This window comes from Durio zibethinus, chromosome 24, assembly GCF_047325235.1.
Source record: "Durio zibethinus cultivar Kanyao isolate XHJ-2024 chromosome 24, ASM4732523v1, whole genome shotgun sequence".
In the NCBI taxonomy this organism is placed as follows: Eukaryota; Viridiplantae; Streptophyta; class Magnoliopsida; order Malvales; family Malvaceae; genus Durio; species Durio zibethinus.
Window position 1 is genome coordinate 846,556 of NC_143185.1, and position 23,455 is coordinate 870,010.

The window sequence follows — 23,455 nt, forward strand, 5'->3', positions numbered from 1 at the left end:
ATTTTATATCATATTATTTTTATATTTTTTATTAATATAATGTTTATATTATATTATGATATTTTAGATTGTCTAAGTATCCGTTTATATTTTATCGCATTTTTGATGCGATGAAATTAGTTTCATCACATTATTAGTTGAATTTAAATATTAATTTTAATAAAATTAAATTAACATTAATTTTTTATTAAATTTTTTTAATTACAATTATAATATTTTAAATATAATTATAATCATTTTTACTATTTTTAATTTTATCTTAATCAATCTAATAGTATAAAACTTAAATATCCTTTTAACACTGTTACTGAAGAGGCAGGGCAATCATATTTCAAACTTAACATCTAATTGGGCCCAGTTTTCACAACCTGATGGACCACACTCACCGCACCACTTCACCCGTCCTATTGCTGTTTTTTACTTTTTTTTTTCTTTGTCCGAATTCTAAATTATTTTTTATTTATTAAGGTAAAATAAAATATCTAACAACAAAAAATAGTGCTAAAAAAGAAAATAAATTAAGGAGATAAAAAATAAAATAAATTTCTACAGGCATTCAACTACTAGAAAAATTTTCTATTTGAGAAAGTTTACTAGTAAATTGAAATTTATAATACACCAGTACTCCTTTAAAAAAAAAAAAATTACAAGTAATATATAAGGAGATAAAAACACACTATCCGATAGATTTTTTCTTTTGAAATCTAAGTTTGTGTTAGTTCTGATCAAAATCAGACCCAAACCTTCAATTTCAGAAACCCTAGCAATTTCTCTCTCTTGCTCTCTGCAATCTCTCTCTCTCTCTCTCTCTCTCTCTCTTTGTCCCCTTTTTCAGAACCTTAAACGCCGCCGTGTCTCCGCTGCGATCCCCGCCTTTTAGATTCTCTCAATTTTAATTTTCTCGATGGCTGACGGAAAATTCAATCTAGCTGATGATCTCCTCCCCTCCAAAACGGACTCTGACCTTTCGTCCCTCAAAGGTATTCTGCATTTTCTTTTCCTTTTTTTCAATTTATTTACTTTTTTTTTCAATTTTCCTTTTTTTCCTCCTTCTAGCTTTTTGCATGCCTATTGTATTGGTGTCCCATTTCAATTCAATCGTCCTTTTACAAAAATCTTTTCTTTATTTGAATTTTAATAGTTCAATTTAATTTATTAATTCTAAATTTCAGATTTCGTTAATGATTTATTTGTTTTTCCCTAAGATCTCGTTTAATTTGTTTAAAGGCTTTTAGTTCATTTTACTCCGTAGTAATTCCAAGATTTTCTCTATAAAAGGAAAAAAAAAAAAAAAGAAAGAAATTCACGATTTTTTCTATGTAGAATTGTATTAGCTCAAACGTTCATTTCAAATGCCCCAGTGATTAAAAGAAAGATCGTAACTTTTTATGAAAAAGAAGATTACTTTAGTTGCTTATCATAATTATTGGAAAATTTTAACTGTCAATGAAAGGTTGACTTGTTTCAATTAGGAAACTTGGCAGTTCAAGCTTAAGGCATTTGATATTTTAGGGACTTCATAAAAACAAGCCTGAAACTTGAGGTTAGGGGATTTCTGCCTAATTCACCTATGTATTAATTATCTTATTTTCTTTTATTGTTGGGAGAAGCTTGGGATGGGAACTTGGAGGAGAACGGACTCACGGGTCTGCTTGATGACACCAAAGGTAATAATATTTGTCTTATGTTGAAATTTTGTATTTTTAAAAACCTGAGCAGCTCTTTTCATAAAAAATTTAACCTTTTTTTTTTTGTGGCCAATAGATCAAGCAACTTCAGAGAGCAGCATACCTCTGTCCCCACAATGGCTTTATGCTAAACCTGCTGATGCTAAGATGTTAGCTGCTGGAGCTTCTGGGGTATGGATCTTTAATTTCTTTTATTCAATGTTTTTGGGGTACTTGCTTTCATTTCCATATCAGCGTTTAATGTGTTGGTTTCTAGTTTTATTTACCCTTATGTGCTGGAAGTATGGGTAAATAGTATATCTGATTACATGTAAATTAGTTAGACTAAATTTGAAGAAATTGGTATAATTTTCATTGTTTAATGCTCATCACAAATTTAGATTTGACTTTTAGCTTGTGACTATTTTTCATTTTGGTTTGCATAGTTTCTGTGGTATAATTTGTTTACTTAACAGGATATAAGAGCACCAAATTCGTTGCCCCATGGGGCCTCTGCTGATCCCAATTTGAAAGATAGTTGGCGTTTAGATGGGTCTCAGGACAAGAAAGACTGGAGGAGGACTGCACGTGATCTTGAAAGCAGTCGACGTTGGCGTGAAGAGGAGAGAGAAACAAGCTTACTTGGTCGAAGAGATCGCAGAAAAGAAGACCGTCGTACTGATATTTCTTCAATGAGGGATGCTCCTGAAAATAGAACCTTGTCATCTTCAGAGCGATGGCATGATGTTAGCAGTCGTAGTTCAGGGCATGAATCTCGAAGAGACAACAAGTGGTCTTCGAGATGGGGTCCTGAAGACAAAGAAAAGGATTCTCGAACTGAGAAGAGGACCGATGCTGAGAAGGAAGATGCCCCGACTGACAAAGAAGCTGTTGTTAGTGGTGGCCACATAGCCTCTGAGCGTGAGAATGATTCTCGTGATAAATGGAGGCCACGTCATCGTTTGGAAGTTCATGCAGGTGGGTCTGCTTCTTACCGAAGTGCTCCAGGATTTGGTTTGGAGAGGGTGCGAGTGGAGGGATCAAATGTGAGATTTGCAGTGGGACGAGGAAGGTCAAATGCTGGTGGAATCCTGCAAAATGGGAGGCCACAATCTGCATCTGTTATTGGATCCCTTCCTTTGGGGAAAAACAGTACTTTTAATGCATATTGCTACCCAAGAGGAAAACTTCTTGACATTTACCGCAAGCAAAAATCTGCTCCAAATTTTGACACCCTACCTGATGAGATGGATCATTTATCACCAATGACACAAGAAGAAACTGTTGAGCCTCTGGCTTTTCTTCCTCCTGATGCAGAGGAAGAGGTATGAGGCTTCTAATCTGATTTATAGGAGAAAAAAGTAATCATCTTTATCCTTCTATAAGGGTGCTTCAAATTTGCTTGCGTGATTCTTGCAGGCTGTCCTTGGAGATATATGGAAAGGAAAAACTACAAGCAGTGGAGTGTTCTACAGCTCATTTAGAGACACAAGTAGGGAATTGAATGACAGCATTGTTGCTACTGTTTCATTTATGTTGAAACTTACCTAGTAAATAATTAGATTGTCTTTCAGATGCTGAGTTTTTTTTTTTTTTTTTTCCCATTCTAATTCCGGTCTTACTGATGTGATTTCAGGTGAAGGGAAACAAAGTTTCTTGGCTAACAGGGAGGATAATGTTGAATCTGGTGAGAAGGCTGCTGTAAACAATAATTATCAAGGGAATCATGCTGAGACATTTTATGTGTCAGATTCACAGACCAAGGGTAGGAAACTTTCATTTTTAAGTTGTTGAATATCTGCAGTCTGTTGTGAAAATATTCACGATTTGTTCTTCTTGTCATTACAGAAATGAATAGTTCAAAAGAAGGTGGACAGAGATGTCTGACACCATCTGATATGGATGTAACGAATGCTTTGGTGTCAGATAGGGAGATTGGTGGGTCCATAAATGATATTGATGAATTAAAATCTTTTGATAACCAACAATTGGTTGATTTGAAAATGCAAAAGCACCACAAGGTGGAGGATAATGAATCTTCCATGCACGTTGGAGTTGGTAGCGAGCTTCCTGAAGACTCAAGTTCTCTATTTGATTTTCTGTCACTACAGCCTACTCTAGGCCATAACCAGATAAACATTGAGGGTAATAGTGAGGCACATTCACTAGAAAGTGTTACCCCTCCTGAGGATTTGAGTTTGTGCTATCTTGATCCTCAAGGGGTAATTCAAGGACCATATCTGGGGATTGACATAATTACATGGTTTGAGCAAGGTTATTTTGGTACAGACTTACCTGTTCGATTGGCAGATGCTCCTGATGGATCACCTTTCCAAGAACTTGGTAAAATCATGCCACACCTAAAAATGAATTCTGGTTCTGCCTCCAGTGTTAGTGCAGTTACTAGAATGCAAATACCTGATTCCTTTGAATGGAGCTTGGAAAAGACCTTATCTTATTGTGCTTCTCCTCCTGAGATGAAGGGGTCTGCCATTGGATGTGAGCAGCAGCAGATTTTTTCTGCTTTTGAGACTTCTGGTACTCATTTTCATTCTAGAGGACCTACTCCAAATTATGATTCTGAGCATCAGTTTTCTGAAGATCGAAGCCTGCATAAATTTGCTGCTGCTCAAGAAGAGGGTAAGTTTAATGGGTTGGACCTATTGTTCATTTTGTTTTTTGTTGTGTCTGTTAATGATGCCTTTCTTTCTTTCTGTGTTATACAGAAATTATTTTTCCTGGAAAGTCCGGAAGTGCTGGTGGTGACCCTTTGAAAGTTTCTGGTGAAATTCAAGTTCCTTTCAGTAATCCTGCAAGCCTTTTGTCAATTGCAAATGAATTGTCAAAAACCAATGTACCTTCTCATCGAGATGATGAGTTGGATGCTTTTGGCTTGTTGATGTCTGACTTGACAAGCACCTCTGATTTGAAGCGTTCTCAATCATCTGATATGACTTCCAGCATAGGTGATAGAGGGCAGTGTTTAGATCCTCTGCTTGATAGAGAGTCCAATTTTGCCAGTCAGAGTGTTGTTGGTACAGTGGCTGAACAAACTTCTTTTCCAGAGGCTTGGCGTGATGATTATAGAAGAAATGCTTTGCCTAATCCTAACATTCATCTAGGCACTACTGGTGCTCGGCCCTCATCTCACTGGGAGCAAGAATACAATGGTTTTGACCTGGTACAGCACCTAATGTCACAAAAGTTGACCGATGAACCACTTCAAGAGAAAAATCATTTCTCTCATCCCTTTCCACATTCAGCTGGATTCAGTGTGCAGCAAATTCATGGTTTTGATCTTATGCATAGCAAGAATCTCAATCACCAGCTGTCAATCCATCATTCAGCTCCAGATATGGAGAATCTTTTGGAACTTCAGTTTCAACAGCAGCGGCAGTTGGAACTTCAGCAACATCAGCAACAGTTGGAACTTCATCGGCGGCAGCAGTTGGAACTTCGGCGGCAGCAGCGGCAGCAGCAGCAGCAGCAGCAATTGGAACTTCAGCGGCAGCAGCAGCTGCAATTGGAACTTCAGTGGCAGCAGCAGCTTCGTCACCACCAAATTAAATTGTTGCAGCAGCATTCTCAAGCTCAGCAGTTGCTTCTTGATCAATTGCTGCAGCATCAGATGTCTGATCCTGGTTATGGTCAGAACATATATGATGCTGCAACAGATAACCTACTTGATCAGGTTCAGTTACAAAGGCATCTCCTGAGTGAATTGCAGCAGAATTCTCCTGCTGCAAGGCACCTGGATTCATCCCTGGAGCAGATCATCCAAGCAAAGATTAACCAGAGTGCACTCCAAGGGCAAAAGGATGATTCTTTGGATTTCATGTCGGCGAAGTATGGCAGTATGCTTCCTTCAGAGCATCAGCTTCATCTTCAACAAGAGCAGTTGCAAGTGCAGCAATTATCTATGGCACTGAGGCAGCAATTAGGAATGGAGGGGGATAGACGACTCGCTGGTTCATGGTCTGTAGATGAAGTTGGTCAGTTTTTCAGGAATCCTAGCAGTCATCAGCAGGCTCAATCAGTGGGGTTGAATGCTTCGGATCTCTGCCAACAGGAGCTTTCATCTCTTGAAGAGCAATTCAGCAATGTCCAAAGGAATCATGCTTTGCAGGAGCTACAGCAGCGAGGGATTTTTTACCCCAGCCCAACAGCATTTGGTAGGTCTACTCTTCCTTCTGCTGCTCCTGGCATGAAAGTGGACAATGTAAATTCTCTAGATCTAGCTGAACATCTCTATATGCACTCCAACAACCAATTGAGTCCTTTTTCTTCTGGTAACCACTCTATTAGCCAACAAATTTCGGGTGATGCATATGCTTCTCATCCAGATGCAATAGAGAGCTACCACTCTAGGAAAAATGGGCAGCTAGAAAATAGTTGGACTGAAAAACAGATACAACAAATAAATCTTGAAGCAGAGTTGCAAAGAAGGGAGTCTGAAGTTGATTCAAGCACTTGGGCATCAGCTGGAGGGGTTCATGAAAACTCGAGGAAAGCTTTAATGGACCTTCACCAAAAACTTAGTATTCAATCCACACAGTCATCAGAAGTAGATTATCAACCTTCTACTTCATCTTCCAGAGGGCAGGAAACCTTGTGGCCTGTTTCTGAGCCGCAAACTTCCAATTTTCCTTTTAATCATTTCCCAAATCAGGAAGTTAATGGGAGCAACTCGTTTTTGGAAGGCTCTCAAAATTCCAATACAAGTGTTTTGTTGCAAGATCATTTGTTTGGAGTTGCTGTGAGTGATTGTGTCAACCATATGGTTAACTGTGAAAGATTTCCTCTTAAAGCCAATTCTGGCTCATTTGCAAAGGAACGGTCATTCTTGTTGGGCATTGAAGATCCTTCTCATAGTAGTTATGTGGATGCTAGCTTGATGGGAAAATCAGCTATGGGTAAAGAATTAGCAGAACTGGAGGGAAATGAGATGAAAAATGGATTGAAAGGCATGATTGCAAGGAGCGGTTCTGTGTCTGGGTCTGAGGGCAATATGGTAGAGCAAATAGAGAAAGCCTTGGACTTTGGTGACCTGCAAAGTAGTAACCATAGCTGTCATGATTCTCTTAGTACCGGTAATCTGTCAAAACTTATTTTTTCAGTAAATGCCAATTTTTTATATGAATTAAATCTTAAAAGGAAGTGAATTGGTGCAGGTGGGATCGGCAGGATGTACAGTTACGAAATTGGATTAGATAAATCAGTTCAAGAAGATGCTTCTAATGATAGGTGAGGTTCTTTTCTATATGGTTTGTATAAGAGATTAATACTTAGTCCATTATAATGGCTTCTAATGATGGTTTGTGTAATAGCTGCTGTCACAATGAATACGAGTCAATGTTGGAGCTTTTGTGTTTTATATTTTTATTGTTATGTGTTCTTAGTTTGATAATTTGTGCAGCTATGATACACTAACCTGATAATGCTGAGCTCTCTCTCCCTCCCCTATTGGCATTTAACTTGAGTGCACATCTTTGCTTGTGCACGTGGCTTGACAAATCCATCTAAAGGTTCTCTTGTTATTGATAGGTTATCGGCATTGCTGCCAAAAACGCTTGACAAAGTTTCACCGAAATGCCCACCTGTATCACGGGTTTCGTCATCCCATGATGTTTTTTCTGATCAAAACTCACTGGCATTTGTCAAGCAGAAAAATTCTACAAGCCTTACAATTTCTGATGGTATGATTTTAACTCTTCTCTTTCTATAATTATAGAAATGATGCACAAAGAAAAAGAAAACATATATACCTTGTCTGTACTTGTTTATAATGGTCACGAAATCATGTGTTTCATTTACTGTGTTCAGAAGGAAGACCGGAGGCTGTGGCGAATCTAGGTGCAATGAGAACCGTAGAAACTCAGGCATCTGGAAAGAAAGATGTCCGTTTTAGAAGGACCTCGTCTTGGAATGATGCTGCAGTGTCGGAAGCATCATTTATAGAGATTCTTAAGAAGCCGGTTCTTCACGGGACTGAGGCTGCGAATGGCTCTGCTTTGGAACCATCTGATGGTGTTTCACAGGCTGGACGAAGTGGTAAGAAAAAAGGGAAGAAAGGAAGACACATTGATCCTGCCTTACTAGGTTTCAAGGTCACAAGCAACCGCATAATGATGGGTGAGATCCAACGCCTTGACGATTAACAACCTCATCTATACTTACCGTGTTGTACATTCCTTGTAAAATTTTTTAACCAATTTTTATACAAATAAGCATTGGTAATTGATTGATTTTTTTAAATAATAATACAAAATTTTTGGTTTTAAGAAGCAACATATATGTACGTTCACTCTCATTTTCCTGAAAATGAATGAGACTCGAGAATGACTTATCTAACCTGTTTTAGGTCTTGGTTTTGCCAAATCCTGCGAATTAAATCTTATTGTTCATTTCGAGTTCGCCTACGAGAGAAGAAAAAAATGCCCTCGATTGACTTCTGGTAATCAATGAAATATCAACTAAGAACAGTTATTTTGAAGTTCTAATTAAAATAACGATTATTTGAAAGTCGAATTTTTTATAAGACATCACGCAATTTCAAGCTTTTATCTTGGCTTAATCCTTTTGGATGATGTTAAAAGGCGTTATTTTATACTAATTCATTCAAGATTTTAGATTACATAATACGTTTCGTTTATTTAAGACTGTTTTCAGGTTACATAATACGTGGCTATATGTATCGACAAAATAACTGATAATTCTAGTTGAATTTTTCTTTTTTAACCAAAAATTTCGACTTTATATATTTATTTATGACGAATATTGGAACTCAATTTGACAAGAAGACATTCATTCATTATCACTTGAACTAATTACTTTGAATATATTAAAAAAAAATTGGACTGCTGTTCCAATGGTTTTTCTGTTGAAAAATAAGTTAATAATATATTTTAAATTGGTTAAAATCAAAGTAAAAAAGTTGGCAGATAAGATAAGAAGCCTGCAAAACGAAAGAAACAAATAATATTAAGAATGGATGGTTAAAACGTGGTTTTCCCATCTAAGCAATTGTCAGCCTGAAACCTTCACCTATAATGTCGCTCTTGATCTTAACAACCTCTCTTTACCTGGTATTGTTTTCATTCACCAAATTCCTGAATCATTCTAGTTTTGATTCCACCATTGAAAAGCACTGTGTTCTGTTGAAAGCCTGCCTGTGATCTGCAATCATGGTTTCAGCGGTGGATCCTGATAACATTCGTGTCTTTGGACAAATGCCAAATTACACCATACTAAATTCCAGTTATGTTTGTTCCTCCATCTCCAAGTTACAAAGGAACGGTGTATTTTACTCTTCCAATCCTCTGGCTTTTGCGCTCCCTCTTTTGCTGATCCAAATGACCCTTGCCTCCGCTGCCATTCTCCTTACGTTTTTTCTCGTCAGGCCTCTTGGCCACCCCGTCATGCTGGCTCAAATTTTAGTAAGCTCTTTCCTTTTTCTTATTTCCTCTTTATTGTTTCTTTTCCTTTCCTCGCAACACAAGCAAAGGAAATAAATAAAAAAAAAAAAAAAAACACCCAAGTTGGCATGAGTAGTTTTAATCGCTAGAATTTTATATATCCCTTTTTGTCTTAAACTTGATTGATTGTTTATGGTCGATCAGGGTGGAATAATAGTAGGGCCATCATTTCTGTGCCGGATTCCGGGCCTTCTCAACACCATATTCCCCATCAGAAGTTTTTTACTGCTGGATATAGTATCAACTATAGGTTGTATGTTTTACTTCTTCCTCATTGGTGTACAAACAGATATATCGATGCTTAAGAAAATAACCAGAAAGACATTTGCCATTGGGTTTTTCACCATGGCAGTGCCAATGATACTAACCATAGGCAGCTCCATTTTGTGGACGCATTTCTATGATCCTAGCTCGGTGAAGATAGATAAACTTCCGGCAATAGCAGTAACAGAATCTGTAATCTGCTTTCCAATTATAGCATACTATCTTTCCGAGCTTAGGATTATAAATTCAGAATTTGGCAGAGTGGCATTATGTTCTTCCATGGTTAGTACGCTGTGCAGTTTGTGTGTGATTACGTCTTATCTTCTATGGAGTCAATCAGGATATGACATATCACTTTTCTTTAGAGCAGTTTGTTATGTTATCGCCTTTGCAGTTCTTGTCTGCTTTATTCTTGGCCCTATACTTCTTTGGGAGAAGAAGCAGATTTTGGTAGGAACCCCTTCGAAACAGGGTAACATAATTGTGCTATTTTTAGCTGTGCTTATGTCAGGGTTTTGGGGTCAGGGTTTTGGTTTAAACATATATTTTGGACCCCTTTTATTTGGGTTATTAATACCATCAGGGCCGCCACTTGGGTCAGTGCTAGTAGAGAAGCTTGATCTCATAATTTATTGGATGCTAATGCCGCTATATTGTGTGAAATTTGGCCTGACAGTAGACATCTTTGCTCTTAGTATTAGAACTTACTCCGGAGTGCAACTCATTGCCTTGTTGGGTGCATGTGGAAAGTTCTTAGGAGCCTCTATATCTGCGCTCGGATGCCAAATGTCGCCCAGTGATGCTATCTCGCTTGGCTTTGTGATGACTTTCCAAGGCATGCTCGAGCTTAGTTTGTTTATCTTAATGAAGACTAAAAGGGTATGTTTTCCAGAGATCTTTTAAGGCAATCATTCGTTGTTACCTACTGTATTGTCATTTACAACAGTTGATGTTTCACTGTTGCATTCCATGTTAATGCTACAACACATTTAGATGCTCATTGCAGATAATAGATGGTGAATCTTTTGTGGCCATGTGTGCATCATTGTTGATAACAACAGGAGTTATTACACCAATGGTACGACACTTCTGCAATCCTTCAAGGAGGTACGTGGTCTACCATGGAAGAACTTTGATGGATTCGAGACCAAACTCAGAACTAAGATTACTAGTCTGCATTCATGACCAAGAAAATGTTCCATCTGCCATTAGCCTCCTCAAGGCTTTAAATCCCGGCAAGCAAAGTCCAATTGCTGTTTACATGCTTCATCTGATTGAGCTTACTGGGAGCGCAACCCCACTCTTCATTCCTCATAAGAAGACCAGAAAGTTCTCTTCTAGGACGAGTAGCTCAGGACCTGTTATCAATGCCTTCACAAACTTTGAGGAAAACCATGGGGGTCATGTCTCAATTTTCCCCTTCATTTCAATATGTCCTCCTCAAACAATGCATGATGATGTGTGTGCAATTGCACTTGACAAAGGGATTTCACTTGCTATAATTCCTTTCTTCAAGAGATTTCATTTCGATGGTGCATTACAGTCGTCTAAAAGGGCCATGAAGATCGCCAACCAGAATGTCCTTGATAAGGCACCTTGCTCAGTTGCAATACTCATTGATCGTGGGCCCCTCAAAACCCTGAGTGCCATTTGGACATGCTGGTCTTCTTACGAAGTTGCTGTTATCTTCTTGGGTGGAGCTGATGACCGGGAGGCATTAACTTTGGGGGCTAGGATGGCTGGACTTCCCAATAACAAGTTGACACTGATACGAATCCTTTATGATGGGAATTTTCCTGATAATTATATGGAAGGGAGGAGACTTGACGATGAAGTTCTTAATGACTTTCGATCTAATATCTCTGGGAACTATTGCGCCAAGTACAAAGAGGAACTAGTGATGGATGGCGCAGGGACTGCTTCTGTCCTTCGCACCCTAGAGAATCAATACGAACTTGTAGTGGTAGGCAGGCGTCATGATGGTCTGTCACCTCTTTTGTCAGGGTTGAGAGAATGGAATGAAAACAGGGAGTTGGGTGTAATAGGTGACCTGTTGTCTTCTTCCGATTTCTTGGGCGACACCACAATCTTGGTCGTTCAACAACACACCGATTACAGTTGTGGCGAATGAAATGAAATAGGTGGTGGTTTGAACCGAAGTTTTATTATAGATGAATTGGAAGCTGAGTGAGATGCCATTCCATAGGGAATTCTGTAAAGTCTTCAAAAGTGAGGATTAGATAGCTGTATAAGTGTCCAAGCAATTATAACAAAAAAAAAAAAAACACTGTTCTGTGCTATACTTTATACATCCTTCCGCACACTGTTTCCTGACAACTTTTTTTTTCCTGTATTGCTTGAAGCAACTTTATAATTGACTCTGGCTTTTAAAGGAGAAGAAAACAATAATATAGCTTTGATAAGCTTTCTCTTTGCTTTTATAAAGTAATATATATATATATATACACACTCATACAAGTAGATTTTGGTATCTTAAATTATTATCAAGGAAAAAAAAAAAAGGAAACAAAAAGAAGGGCTAATGTGCATAATAATCCACAATACATTTATTTTGTTTTCCTTCTTCATTGAGGCTACTTTCTATATAAACTTCTAGCTTTGTACAATCCATGTAGACATTCACTGTACAGATGTTACTTACAAGAGATACAATGAAAGATATACAAATACCAGCAGTAACTTTTACAGTACAGTAACTGGCTAATGCTTTTTCATTTCTTTACAGTATCAGGACATTGGTAACTAAACAAGGGAGAGGGTAATTTTTACCGAGTTTTCTTTCCTTGCTCCCTACGTATATCTTTTTGAGTTGATATCTGATATTCCTGAACAAATATCTACTTAAAGGAGGACTATATAGGGAGAGAAGTCAGGAGTAAGATCTAATTAACTTGAAATTCTGAAAAGCTCGAGCTTTGAATAAGTTTCCAAAGAAATAACCTTTTGTTGTCTCTTGATGAGGTGGTTTTCGTGCAAGACTTGAGCTATGTTTCACCTGCAGTGCGGTCTGTCCAATCTGTTGACGGACAGAATCAATGATCTTGGGATCGACGGGATTTCCTGTGACGTCTGTAACATAGAAGGTGTCCTTCGCCTTGCCACCTTTTGTTGAAATTAATGCTCTCTTGATACATAAGCTGTTTTCCCGGAATATCCGGGTGATGTCAGACAGGAGTCCAAGTCTGTCTTCTGTGCACAATTCTAGCTCCAGCCCCTGTACCATGAGATGATGCAGGGTATTACATCAATGAGTCTAAGCATGCTAATCATAATCAAGTTTCTTTTTTTTTTTTAAATCTTTTAGTTTTCCGTGTGTGTGATTGGGTGTGCATGTAGTGGTGGGGAGATGGTTTCCTATACCTCGGATGCTCTCCTCTCAATGGCTGCTTCAAGACATTGTATAACACGGACACGCTCGGCTTCCGAGCTAATGGGGAGCCCATCCACATGTCGGATATAAAATTCCTACAACCAAACAGAAATTCCGTTTAACAGGAAAGGAAAAAAAAGTTAATGTCATTAACACAGTCGAGTCTACAATTCTAAGCATATTAAGTAATGCTCAACTGAGTAGAATTCCAACACAAAATGGATTAAAACGTCAGCACCATCTTCCACCAGTGGTTTCAATATGGCATCAGCTTGTCAAATTCTGAAAAGCTGATCAATATATCACAGGATGATAGGACTGCTACTACATTAAAATAGATCATTCTATCAGTTTTTTTAAAAACTATCTCACCTGATATGCTTCCATCCTTCCTGTGTTGACCATTCCGTGAAAAACGACATACTGCATATCTGTAAGAGTGCAGACAATATCAAACAATAGTTTTGGCCGATCTTTTGACCTCATGGTAATAACAGTGTACTCTTTCTCGATATTCAACAGAGTGACTTGGGGTCTTGAGCTCCCTTCCTCTACTGCCCTTAATCCTGCCCTGTCAACCCTTTCGTAGTCCCTATCTGCGAACATGATTTGATGCAACCTTCTCTCCCTATGCATAACACCTGGAGCTGAAAGCATTGTTTTTGCTGTTTTTAAATCATCACTTCCTTTAAGAACATTACAAAGTAATTCCTTTATTGTTGAAAGACGTTTAGGATCTCTGATTGCACAGCCTGTTGAATAATCTGTCACATGAACTACAGCTGCAGCCCTAGCATTATGGGTCCAAACCTCAGCATTTACAACATTACAATGGAGGTCCGCAAGAACTGCACATACTTCAGATAATAGACCAGGCCTATCAGTGCCAGCAAGTTCAATTGATGTATGCTCTTCTGACGGCATTACCCCTACGGAGCCTCTCCGTGAAGATACAAAGCCAGCACTAGTTTCAATTCTCTGCAAAATTAAGGAGTAAGATGAAAATAGGAAAATAAAAAGCTTTACCAAACATTTGCGGTTCATGAAGAAACAAGCAACGGATGACAGAGAAAAAGGCAGTGGTTGAATTCATTGAACAATGAGGAAGAGCTGTCCTTGCCAAAACCATGAAATTTGCAAGGTCAGGAGTTTTAGTCTATTATATTGCAATTCAACAAAAACTACAGAAAATTAAAATCTGTGGGGAGGCTAAAAGAGTAGCATGAGATAGGTTCTTACCCTTTGAATACAGTCAATAACTTCCTTATCTCTGATTTTGTTGCCATCATTGTCAACGACATTAAAAACTGAAACATGGCAACATATTAAAAGACATTAATATAAGTAACTGGTTTACCATGGATTTAACATAAATTTTGAGCAGTTTTAAGATAAAACCTTACCATCCATAAACCATCCTCCATCAGATGTTATGTATGCTTTTGTTATTACTAGATTCATATCAGTAAGAACTTGGACAACTTCCAGGAGAATTCCATGTTTGTTGACACTGTCAACCTGAGCAGAAAATTCACCTTTAAATCATAATATATCTCGAACAAATAAAAAAATGAAAGACATCAAAGCACCTGTTCGACCAGCTGAAAGGACATCGTTAACTGTTGGAACATATTCCTATTGACTCGACTAATCCCCGACCTTGTCCCTCCCTTTTTTTTCTTTGCAATTCATGTGCTACTCAAACAACATCTCAGATTCTCAGAGGTCCAAAATCCAAATATATCATCCTAATGCAAATGCTTAACTTGATAGAAACAAAGATCTAAGGAACTAATTAGCCACATATGATAATTTAACCTAATTACAGTAAAGCCAGAGCCTAAACAGCAACATAGCAAAGCATGAAGCTTACCTCGATAACAGTGGCATCCTCAGAAGCATTATTGTCAATCACGACTCTGCAATAACAAAACCATATATCTCAAATTAACTCTAGGTTTTCTCCATAAAAATTCAATACTAATAAAACAATGAAAAGTAAAATCAAGAGCCATCAAGAAAACATGTCAAATTTGATACACTTTTGTTGGGGAAGTCAATTGGCTCACTTGGTTTTGAATTTGAAGGGGAAAACTGTAACTCTAATAACTAAAGAAAGAAAATGAAAAGCAATTTAAATTATTGTAGAACCTTATTCAGTTCTTATGAAAAATTAAAAAAAAAAAAAAAAAAAGAAAAACTGCAATCTTCTTTTCTTCAGTTTCCTATAAAAATTCTCATCAGCCAAACGAGCAGAATAAAAATTAAAAAATAAAAAAAAAACCATCAAACAGTAACAATAAAAAGATAACTTGCAAGAAATGCAAACATTATTCTCTGAAAAACTTGGAGCAAACATAGAAAATTTGACAAAAACTTCACCAAATTCAAACCAAAATTCCACTATCCCATCAAAAACCTCAAAACCCAGACAACATATTTCAAAAAAAAAAAAAAAACTTACCTGGGTTGGTTCACCCTCCTGATAAGCTTAGCATATTCATCATCCATTTCTCAAAAAAAAATCCAAATTTCTCCAAACTAAAGACCACCCAACAGCCCAAAAAACCCAACTTTTTCAAGGAATAATTTATTAACTCACAAACCCCAGAACCCAGAATTTCCCAAAGGGCACCTTTTATTGTTCTTCTCCTCTGATTCTGTACAAAATTGAAAAAAAAAAATTGGCTCTTCCAATATTCAAGGAAAACACATGAGAAACAAAAATAAAAAAATAAAAAAGTGGTACTAAAAAATAATGGTAAAGTAGGGTCTCAGCCGTTTAACAGACACGACACAATTACTTGAAACGTTGACAAATAAACAATAAAAAATAAAAAGACCTTTAAGAGATGGAAGGACTTAAAAAGAGAAGCTGTAGACGATAAACGGCGCTCTGGGATTCATTCAGCACGTGAGGAGAACAGGAGAGTGACGTGGCAACTTTACACGTGACTGAACGGTTTGGTAGGAGATTTCGCCGGTGTTTTTGTCGGCGCCCATGTTATTTTAATCCCTAACCCCAAATTACCCCTTTCATTAACTTAGAATTACAAACGACTTTTTTTTTTATTTTTCTTTATAATATTCTTTTAAAAAAATATTTTTTTTTAATTTTCTTTCTCTAGTTTTTTTTTTTTTTTTTTCATTATCCAAGAAAAGTGATGGAGACACTATATATAAGACTTAAGACTGGTCGCCCCTTTTTTCGGGCAAAGGTTTCTTTTCCAAATTTAGGAAATTAATTTATTACCCTTTATCATTTCCACACCAAGATTTCTTAATTATACAATGAAAAAATCATTATTGTTGTATAAAATCAATATATATTAACATATTTTATGGTTAATTAAGAAAAATAATTAGTATCCAAACATTTAACTTAATAATTGATCGATGTATGATCTTTAATTTAAAAGAGTATAAGGTTTGAATTTTTTAATTCAAAAAAGAGAGAAATTCAATTAAAAAAAAAGAAATCAAATGCCTCCTAAAGTACAATCTCACATGATTTCAACAAAAAATGTTTGTTTTTGTGTGGATAGTCCAAATTTTCAACTTTATAATATAATTTATATTCAATCAAAACCTTATTTTTTATTAATATACATATTATGTATATTTTTTATTAATATATTTATTTAAAATTACAAATAAATTGAAAATTATTTCATTGCAATCATAAATTGGGTCAGAGAAAAATCAAAATTGAAGACATGAAATTAGGAAATTGAATTAATCCATAAAGAGTAGGAGAAACTACATAGTTTTTAAGTATCTTATCCAAAAAAACATAAACAATTGCGAGAGTGATAAACAAGTAGCGAACGTGGAGTTCCTTGGACAACAACATATTTTTGGACAAAGATATGGAAACTTGCCCTCATCAATTTCATATATTTGTCTTTATATTTGCAACAAACGGATATGGCACCACAAATCAAATCCACTTTTAATTGGTCTTCCTCAACAATTTGAAAAATCAATACGTTGGAAAATTACCCAAGAAATAATAGAGAAAAAAACTATAGAAAAATCAATAACTCACATGCTTAGGTCTACAAAATAATAAGTAATTCTTTTACTGTTAGGGGTATTTTTTTGTTTTAAAGAACAAATTAATTTTTTCTTTTATTAGAAATTATAGACAAATAATAAAAAATAATTTTATTTTTAATTAATTTAATATATATAATATTAGATCATCACCAACTTATCCCATAAACTTTTTATTTTTCATCCATAAATAAAATCATCCAAATATTATTTATTTAACCTGCTCTCTTACTTTTTTTATTTTTTACTCTCCTTTCGATTTCTCATAATTACCATTCATTTAAACGTGGAAATATAAACACAACAAAAATCTCCTACTTTTATCCTTAATCACTTTTTTTTTTTATGATTTCAATGATTTATTCCTTAATTCAGAGTTCAATATCAACGCTATTAAAAAATTAAAGTACAGTAAAATCTCTATAAAAAATTATCCAAACTAATTCAAAGACCTTTTGCATACCTTTCAGAAGCTTCACGCAAATAACGATCAAAAGCAGCCTTCAGAGTCAAAAACATAATTATAAGATATTTCTCTGAAGTTTCTAACATAAGAAGTCGCTAAAGCCTACAAAATCATTTTTATCATATAAAATTCTAAAGTATAATAAGATTAGAATTCGATATGGGATAACCAATAAAATCTTTAAGTTCTTTGCTAAGCACTTTAGCTCTCACGTTGTGCAATTAGAAAAGATTATTACTGCTGTAAATAACACCTTAAGAAATTATCTTTAAGATATTCATTAACAATTTTTAGAAAAATAAAAAGAATTAGTTTATTTAATGAAAGTTGAAAATTTTCAAATATGTTTTAAATGCTATTTATGTATGAAATAAGGGAGCAAGGTAAAGCCCTATTACCCAACCCTAACTATCTTTTTATTTGTTTGCGGCAAAGATAAAGTAAAAAAAATTGATAAAAGAAAGACAAAATAATAATTTTGAAAGAAAAAAATTAAAATAACAATTAAATGTGATTAATTATTATATAATAAGAGAAATAAAATTTTTTTGAATAAAATCATGATCTCAGCCTGTCTCCTCTAGCTTTGTCCCTAGTTTGCGACTTACAAAATGTTTCCATAAAGAGTACGTGATAATTAAGGACGACGATGGATCTAAGATAACATGAATTTTTATTTACTTTAAATTTGACTCAATTTTATATATATAATATTTAAATTTAATTTAATTTATTTATTTTTTATAATTTAAATATGATATTTTATAAAAATATATTCGATTCGATTTAAAATTAATAAAATATTATTTTATAATATAAATATAAAATTAAATATATAAACATAAAATTAAAATAATTAATTAAAAATAATTTATATATATTTAATTAGGACAAATTTACTTATAACTCGATTTTAATTTTATTTTATTTTTATTTGATTTATTCTAAAACTTAATTTAAAAAAAAAACCAATTTTAAGATATTAAATCAAATCAAAATCTGTCAAAATTGAATTAAACTATCGTCTCCTAAAGTAATTGATTTTCTAACGGAGTGTTTTGATAAGTCATCTTAATTAAAGATTTTTTTGGGATGATTTTGTACAGAACAAACAATGAGGGTAGGTCCAACGTACATCAATTAATATCATATTTTAGTCTTTTCAAGCTGCCAAGAGGCAATACTTATGGGCAAAAATTTGCCAACACTTGGAAAGGTTTATTTGCCGACTTGTCATATAATTTGGAAGGTTAGGCAAGGAAATTTCCTTTCATGTCGATGCCTTTCTGCATACCAAATCAAAGATTCTTCTCTTAAAAAAAATGGCAGATATATAACCTAAGAATTATTTTTTATAAATTTAATATTTAATTTAATTAATTTATATAATTATTTTTAAAAAATTAATATTCAGAATAAATAAAATTTAAATTCTAACATTAATAATTTCTTATTTTATTCTTAAATTGACCTTTTTTTATATTAAAAGTAATTATTGAAACGACCCAAATTAAGTTTTAAATATATAAATATGTTTCACAAGACAAAACTCTTTAATCATTAAATTAATAAATTTTTCGCACTCATCTTTTATTTTAATCTTTCCTTTTAAGCAAAGCATAAAATTATGTTAATATATAGATTTAATCCACAAATGGTTGCCTTCGAGGGCATCAACCAGCTGACTTCTGTCCCTTAGCAAATATCTCCACAAATTTTTTTTTTTAAAGTAGCTCATTATAGATCACAGGATTTGTTGGATGTTTGTAGATCTAGCTAATCATATATTTTGTATTTTATAAATTATTAAAATTTATATATTTATATCGTATTTTATAAAAATATTATGCGTCGTAATTTATATTTATAAAAAAATAATAAATATATTTTTTATTTTATTAAATATATATAATAATTATTATAATTTTAAATCATATTATTTTAATATTTTATTTTATATTATATTTATATTATATTATTATATTATATTTTAGATTATCAAAGTCTAAGTGATTGGTGGGAATAAAATGTAGCTTTTGAGATAGTAGGAAGATGTAGAATTGGATAGAGAAGAGAAGAGCCGCCCAAAGGGACCCAATCAAAGAAGATGTCTATGTCAATGTATTTTAGATTAGTGATAAACAAAAAATTGGGTCGCCAATCTTGATGTTAGGAATAATATAGAGGGCCACGTGGACAATGGGCAGTGTATGAATTTAGAGCAAATCTGATGGTGACATTGCACTTTTTTTCTTAGATATTTTGATGAGTATCTTGATGATAACTTTCTTTGATCGCACACTTGTCTTGGTGGGGAGGAATCATTGTCCATTAGAATGTCAATTTGCATACATAAAAGAATTTGTTTGAGAATTAAGCTTAGTTTTTAGACGTGGAATCAGAATTTTTTTTTTCTGACATGTAATTCTGGGTTCTATACGCAAAGCACCATCTCTATTTTAAGTGACGATTGGAGAAACAAATTTTCATCCACAGTATCTGATCCTTGCCTGTTTTAACTTTCAAATTTTAGTCGTGGCTAGCCGCTTATATACATGACCACTTGTACTTGAAACAACATTTGGAGCTCTGTTGTGGGTTAAGCAAGGGGCTATAGGCGTGTTGCCTTCAGCTTTAACTTGCTTTCCAGCTGTATGGCCGAAGTTATCTTCTTCTTGTTCAAAGTAGGGTTGGTAAGCCTATCGAGCTCTTCGGATTATAACTTTTCCAGCTGGAATTGACGTAGTTATCTTGTTGTTGTTCAAAGTTGAGTTGTCAAATATACTTGAATTCATTGAGTTTCGATAGACTCAGGTCGATTTTTTTTTTTTTTAAATCAGATTGTGAATTAAATGAAATTAAAAAAAAAATTGATCGAAATCAAATTTAAAGTAAATTTAATTCAATTTGATATATATATATAAAAATTATTTTTTATTATTTATTTAATTTTATATTTATATATATGTATTATATTAATAAAATTATTATGTAATATTTTAATTTAAGATATTAATTTAAAAAAATATTATATTTATGTATAATTAAAATATAATCTCTATTAAAAATAATATTTTATGCATATTATATTCAATTAAAATTATTAAATTAATTTTGAATTAGATTGATTACAATTTTATATATATATATATATAAGTCGAATTAGATATAAAAAATATTATTTTAATATAAATCAAATTAGACATTGATTTTATAAAATCAAATCAGATTTAAAATAACAAAACTTACCCATCCGACCCAACCAATTACTCATCTAGTTCAAAGTGACATCAGTGCATGGAACTATACTACAGCAATCCAATTTGATGGCAATGTCAGTAGCAGAAGTTCCATGGAACCCACTAAATTTCACATTGCTTATCTTTACCGCTGTTTTAATTCTGCACGCAACCAAAAAGAAATTGTAAAAAAAAATTATTCACAAAATTTCATTTTCTTTTTATAAGTCGACGATGTAAGTTTTTATTTACTACAATAAAAGTTTTCGTCACTCGGAGAAAAGTTATTGAAAGAAACATCTCACATGTAAGTCGGTTCCGATCACCAGGCTTCAAGACCCAAAAATTAGTTGAGTTGATGCCGGCCCTACTGCTGTATAAGGTTTAATTAACCAATGAATTTCTAATGATAAATTCCACGCTCAATTTGAATACTTCAACGTTTGCGGCTTGTGCGAGTGGTGGTGGAAACAGAAATTAGCTTTCATAAATTGTATATTCATATTTTATAAAATATTAATAATTATATATTTTATCAAATTTTATATAAAAATTATAAATCATAATTTATATTCACGTGAAAACATAAAATTTAATTTTATGTTTTATTAAATTAATTTATAATTTTTATTTAAATTTTATATTACATCATTTTTATATATTTATATTTATATTATTTTTATATTATATCATTATATTGTATTTAAGATTATGAGATCTAAGAATTAATTTGTGGGAGAATCAGGAAATCCTCCTGCTCATAAAAGTACCTAAATATTCTTTTTCTCTTTGGGTTTGGGGCCCCTCAATGCGATGTGCTCATGTCTCAACCATTAATTGAAAGGTGAATTGGGTTGGAATGAAGGTCTTTCCACACCCAAGCTTGGGCTTATATGGTTTCCTGGAAAATGTGGATTGATAGCCCATATATTGCAGTAATGCTCGCAATGATTAAAGAAACTAAAAACTAGAGAAACAAAAGCAATGGTGAAGGCCATGCTTCATTGAGAAGCATAGCTTCAGACAATCATTCTATACTCTTTTTAACTCTGGCTAAAGCTTTATGGCTAAGCAATGGGAAGAAAGCATTTACTTTGAGCTCTTGTACTTGCTGATCATTTCTACACATCAGAATGGCAACGAATATGCACTTTCTACACCTGCTGAAGTTGAATGGCAATTTAAAAAAAAAAAAAAATCAATCCTTTACCAACTAAACTTTAAAAGATAAAGGTTTTTCCATTTCTTTCTAAATAAAATGAAATACAAAGGGAAAAAGAAGGGGAATCAACAACAAATATTCTACAAAGAAATTAGCAATGTTTTAAAATGGAAAGCAAGTGGCTTGTCATCCTCCATGTATCCCCAACTTCAACATATGGATGGATATTGTGAAAACTTGCACTCAATTTGTGAAATATTGTCTTCAACTTAGGATATATTGCTTATTTTAATCCAAAGCCTCATAGATTTGTTTCACAAAACACACCTCCACAAATAGTACCAGAACGATTAGCAATAGAATAGGGGCTAAGTGCTACACTACAAAAACTATATCTAGAATTTTACAAGAGCTAAGTATTATATGGTGAAAGTCATCTCTAAAATTTCAATGTCTGGTGTAATTATAGTTTTGTGGTTTTGTATGCTTTGTGCTAGATTTGACAGAGAGATCAAGCTTTAATTTGTGACATCCCAATCTCACATTAAGATATTTTTAAGATCTACTATAATATATAAGTGAAAACTTAAACTTAAACTTATGAGGTGCTTTTTATGAGACAAAACCTTAAGATCTTCAAGTCAAAGTAGATAATACTTAACAAGTTGAATGCAAGCCTCCATAGATATCGTACATCGAAAGTGCTCGGCTAAGACATTAACACCAACACCATGAATGGCTTTGACTTTTGAATAAAGCTTTGTCAATTTAGCCATATACAGCACACAGCACAGCAGAGTCTAAATGTGAATAGGGTCAGGAGCTGAAGTGAACTGAATGAAATTGCAACCCATAATATATTTCTGGGAATCTAACATTTAAAAATGTAGGAAGAAAACATGCAACAATAAGAGCTTAACAAGTACTTAACCTATAATTTAAAATTATTACATGTCTAATTAATTCACCTATGCAACGGAGAATGAAGGAGAAGGGCAACTAAAGGGCAAAAATGTTAAAGACTTAAGTAAACAAGGATTTTGCAAAAGATGTGTAATGTCTGATAGAGAAGATTAACAAAACTGATTGAAAATGATGGCTACTTTGAAGCTTCCAAGGAGTCAAACCATGCTTATGCTGTGAAACAACAAAATTTAAGCCTAAGCATGCTGAAACAGATGTGTAAATGTGAGATTGGTTGCAAAGTGTAGTCCTGTTGTCAGAACAAAACCCAACTTTAAGTGCAGTTTGAGTATAAATAATCCATTTCCAGTTATTTGGAACATAAGTCTACTCAAATTGGCATCATCAACACATCATATAATTTTGTTGTTGATAATTTTTTTAAGCTGAAACTGACACCTTAAAGCAACATTAAAGTGAAACAATTAAAACAGGAAGAGATGCTCTATGACTTAAAGGGCCAGGCAGTAATTGAGAAGATTGAGATTCCGTAAATGGAAGGGAACCAAGGAAAGGAGACTCCAGTAAAAACCAATCCAGGGTTTTACCCGAGCCATGATGTTTTAAGTCAAATTTCATTATCAGGCAGCCTAATACCACCATAGACTTTGGAACCTAGGAGACTAAAACAAGGAGGGTTGCAAAAATAACACTACAATCAAATGTTAAATCAAATGACTGATTAAGATTCCTCTAGTCATGCACCAAAAGAAAGTATGTGTGACGATAGTCAACCAGAAAGACTGGCACTAGGTGTAAGTATCAATGAATG

At 34.1% G+C, this 23,455-nt stretch overlaps 3 protein-coding genes across 7 annotated transcripts; 2 read left to right on the forward strand and 1 right to left on the reverse strand.

Annotated features, from left to right (window-relative positions):
* The first annotated feature begins 685 nt into the window (after positions 1-685).
* Positions 686-7,955, forward strand: LOC111316531 (uncharacterized). 2 transcript variants are annotated; one of them, XM_089753740.1, is made up of 11 exons: positions 686-980; positions 1,473-1,667; positions 1,765-1,859; positions 2,144-2,992; positions 3,087-3,159; positions 3,304-3,432; positions 3,516-4,307; positions 4,394-6,757; positions 6,839-6,911; positions 7,212-7,363; positions 7,491-7,955. In XM_089753740.1, the coding sequence occupies exons 3-11, from the start codon at positions 1,836-1,838 to the stop codon at positions 7,823-7,825; spliced, it is 4,791 nt and encodes a 1,596-aa protein (XP_089609866.1). In that variant the 5' UTR covers positions 686-980; positions 1,473-1,667; positions 1,765-1,835; the 3' UTR covers positions 7,826-7,955. The 2 variants fall into 2 exon arrangements, with proteins under 2 accessions (XP_089609866.1, XP_022774233.2); XM_022918498.2 differs by having other exon boundaries at positions 1,611-1,667.
* A 671-nt stretch (positions 7,956-8,626) lies between these two features.
* LOC111316538 (cation/H(+) antiporter 15-like) lies at positions 8,627-11,827 on the forward strand. Its single transcript, XM_022918502.2, has 3 exons — positions 8,627-9,103; positions 9,287-10,285; positions 10,413-11,827. The coding sequence occupies exons 1-3, from the start codon at positions 8,852-8,854 to the stop codon at positions 11,535-11,537; spliced, it is 2,376 nt and encodes a 791-aa protein (XP_022774237.1). The 5' UTR covers positions 8,627-8,851; the 3' UTR covers positions 11,538-11,827.
* Positions 11,828-11,951: 124 nt separating this feature from the next.
* Positions 11,952-17,432, reverse strand: LOC111316540 (ACT domain-containing protein ACR6-like). 4 transcript variants are annotated; one of them, XM_089753742.1, is made up of 9 exons: positions 15,641-15,753; positions 15,262-15,457; positions 14,671-14,716; positions 14,387-14,492; positions 14,201-14,315; positions 14,037-14,104; positions 13,170-13,775; positions 12,788-12,892; positions 11,952-12,641 (listed from the first exon to the last, which is right to left on the reverse strand). In XM_089753742.1, exons 4-9 carry the CDS (start codon positions 14,426-14,428, stop codon positions 12,297-12,299), a joined length of 1,281 nt encoding a protein of 426 aa, XP_089609868.1. In that variant the 5' UTR covers positions 14,429-14,492; positions 14,671-14,716; positions 15,262-15,457; positions 15,641-15,753; the 3' UTR covers positions 11,952-12,296. The 4 variants fall into 4 exon arrangements, with proteins under 4 accessions (XP_089609868.1, XP_022774240.1, XP_022774239.2 ...); XM_022918505.2 differs by lacking the exons at positions 14,387-14,492; positions 15,641-15,753 and adding an exon at positions 17,317-17,432; XM_022918504.2 differs by lacking the exons at positions 14,387-14,492; positions 15,262-15,457; positions 15,641-15,753 and adding an exon at positions 17,317-17,420.
* Positions 17,433-23,455: the final 6,023 nt, after the last annotated feature.

What these genes read in the sequence shown, in the direction of transcription:
- LOC111316531 (XM_022918498.2), top strand. Translation starts at nt 905, where the DNA reads ATGGCTGACGGAAAATTCAATCTAGCTGATGATCTCCTCCCCTCCAAA. An exon ending in GAAGATGCTTCTAATGATAG is followed by an intron (nt 6,912 to 7,211) that starts GTGAGGTTCTTT and finishes TGTTATTGATAG; the next exon opens with GTTATCGGCATTGCTGCCAA. An exon ending in AAGCCTTACAATTTCTGATG is followed by an intron (nt 7,364 to 7,490) that starts GTATGATTTTAA and finishes TACTGTGTTCAG; the next exon opens with AAGGAAGACCGGAGGCTGTG.
- LOC111316538 (XM_022918502.2), top strand. Translation starts at nt 8,852, where the DNA reads ATGGTTTCAGCGGTGGATCCTGATAACATTCGTGTCTTTGGACAAATG. An exon ending in TCATGCTGGCTCAAATTTTA is followed by an intron (nt 9,104 to 9,286) that starts GTAAGCTCTTTC and finishes ATGGTCGATCAG; the next exon opens with GGTGGAATAATAGTAGGGCC. An exon ending in TCTTAATGAAGACTAAAAGG is followed by an intron (nt 10,286 to 10,412) that starts GTATGTTTTCCA and finishes TGCTCATTGCAG; the next exon opens with ATAATAGATGGTGAATCTTT.
- LOC111316540 (XM_022918504.2), bottom strand. Translation starts at nt 17,405, where the DNA reads ATGTTAGAAACTTCAGAGAAATATCTTATAATTATGTTTTTGACTCTG. An exon ending in TTGCGTGAAGCTTCTGAAAG is followed by an intron (nt 14,717 to 17,316) that starts GTATGCAAAAGG and finishes TTGTTATTGCAG; the next exon opens with AGTCGTGATTGACAATAATG. An exon ending in AGGATGCCACTGTTATCGAG is followed by an intron (nt 14,316 to 14,670) that starts GTAAGCTTCATG and finishes TTTTCTGCTCAG; the next exon opens with GTTGACAGTGTCAACAAACA.